This window comes from Penaeus monodon, chromosome 26 (assembly GCF_015228065.2).
Source record: "Penaeus monodon isolate SGIC_2016 chromosome 26, NSTDA_Pmon_1, whole genome shotgun sequence".
Classification (NCBI taxonomy): domain Eukaryota; kingdom Metazoa; phylum Arthropoda; class Malacostraca; order Decapoda; family Penaeidae; genus Penaeus; species Penaeus monodon.
The window spans coordinates 31,099,263-31,101,361 of NC_051411.1; the positions used below are offsets into that span (position 1 = coordinate 31,099,263).

The following is a 2,099-nucleotide window of genomic DNA, read 5'->3' on the forward strand; positions in this document are numbered from 1 at the left end:
GGGCCGTACGAGCTCTTCACAAGAAGGCGTACGCTATCAAGTCCGGGAACGCTTCACTGAGGGATTTTAATGCCGTTGTTATGGGTAAGGGCTCGGCAAATATAGTCTGTGAACGATGGTGAAGAAGGCGATTTAGGATGAACTTTAGACTCTGTTGAGATTCCAGACGTCCTTTTCATTTGTCCACAGATTCTGTTTACAAGGGCAGCTCAGTTAAGATTCGCCTGGACATGCTGTTCTTGGACAAATTCACCTGTAATCTCAACGTGTTCCATTATCCCTTCGATAAACAAAACTGCAGCGTCTCTTTCGCCATCACGTCCGTTCACAAGAAATTCGTCACTATCAAGAAAGAAAACGTGAAATTTACCGGGGAAGCTGCTCTTAATAATTACATAGTTGGGGACTTCAAAGTCAAGCCCATGGATGATCCAACGAAGCCATTCGGGATAATAAAGGTGACATTTTAATATGAATTTAATACCATTATTCTAAACCGTCCACAGCCGCTTAAAAAATATTTATTTCTACCTCATATTGAATAACGAAATCGAACAATATCACACGTTCTAACAATAACAACATGGCTTACCTATCTATCAACCTTCTTATGAAAACCTTACAACAGGTGGAATTTACCCTGAAGAGGCGCTTCGAACGCATCGTCCTGGAGCTTTTCCTGCCCTCATTCATGCTGGTTGCCATCGGCTATGCCACCCTTTTCATCAAGCTCTCCCTCCTGCAGGTGGGTCCTGTTAAAGGGGTGAGGGTATTTACACAGATCGGGCGTTGAGGTCGTGTTCTTCAAAAAAACTTGGGGCCTTTAGTAACTTGTATGCATTATGGCCTTTTTTTTCCAAGGTAGCGAGCGAGTAAGAGAACCGGAAGAGAGTTAGATGGGGGAGGTAGGAAGGGGAGAGGGAGAGGGAGAGGGAGAGGGAGAGGGAGAGGGAGAGGGGAGGGAGGGAGGGTGAGTGAGGGAGGGAGAGAGAGAGAGGGAGAGGGAGAGGGAGAGGGAGAGGGAGTGAGAGAGAGAGAGAGAGAGAGAGAGAGAGAGAGAGAGAGAGAGAGAGAGAGAGAGAGAGAGAGAGAGAGAGCAAAAAAAAACTCCTAGTATCTTGCATTTTGTAACTGCGTATTATGGTCTTTTTTCTCAAGAGAGAGACAGAGAGAGAGAGAGAGAGAGAGAGAGAGAGAGAGAGAGAGAGAGAGAGAGAGAGAGAGAGAGAGAGAAAGAGAAAGAGAAAGAGAAAGAGAAAGGAAAGAGAAAAAGAAAGAGAAAGAAAGAGAAAGAGAAAGAGAAAGAGAAAGAGAAAGAAAGAGAGAGAGAGAGAGAGAGAGAGGCGAGGAGAAAAGAGAAAAGAACAGACCCGACAAAGAGCAAACGAGGAAACCCACCTTCCTCTCTAACCCCCCTCCCCTCTGCTTCCCCAGGTGCGTCTGACGGTCAGCCTGACAACGCTACTGGTCCTCTACACGCTCTCGAACCAAATCAGCAAATCTCTACCCCCCACGTCATACATCAAGCTGATTGACTGCTGGTTTTTCTATTGCCTTTTTCTCCTTTTCCTCGTTATCATCTTCCACGTCTTTATCGAACGGCTGGAAGAGACTTCAACTTCAAAGGTGAGAGGTTGATTTTGATTTTGAATTTTGAAAAAGGGAGGAAAACATGTCGAGGATGTTATGTGGTTCTTCTGATTACTAGGGGGCTCTGGGGAAAGGTTTGAGAATTGTTTATAAACGGGATGAAATAGGATAGAGATAATGGGAAGCAAAGTTGTGAAATTACCTTTGATGAATGAAAAAATAAATAGAAACAAATGAATTTTGGAGGTAAAAAAAGTAAGATGAAAATGTCTGATTGTTATACGACCAAACAAATAACATATAAAAGAATTTTCAAATACAAGAAAAATGACGATTTATAAAATATTTTTCAGGTGATTCCACTCTGCGGAAAGAGCAACGACCCAAAGACTCGTCCGAATATGTGTAAAACAGAAAGAGTTTTAAACATAGTTCGGTTATTTGTTGTTCCGATCCTTATCATTGGCTTCAACGTCGTCCTTTTGGGTGTTAATAATCGCATGGTCTTA

At 43.1% G+C, this 2,099-nt stretch overlaps 1 protein-coding gene across 1 annotated transcript in view; it reads left to right on the forward strand.

Annotated features, from left to right (window-relative positions):
• The first annotated feature begins 524 nt into the window (after positions 1-524).
• Positions 525-2,099, forward strand: part of LOC119589752 (glutamate-gated chloride channel alpha-like) — a 1,765-nt gene continuing 190 nt past the window's right edge. The window contains exons 1-3 of the mRNA XM_037938326.1: positions 525-745; positions 1,435-1,626; positions 1,944-2,099. The exon at positions 1,944-2,099 is cut by the window's right edge and continues 190 nt beyond it. Of these exons, the coding sequence (XP_037794254.1) occupies positions 584-745; positions 1,435-1,626; positions 1,944-2,099 (510 nt within the window). The 5' untranslated portion in view covers positions 525-583. The remainder of the gene's footprint in view (positions 746-1,434; positions 1,627-1,943) is intronic.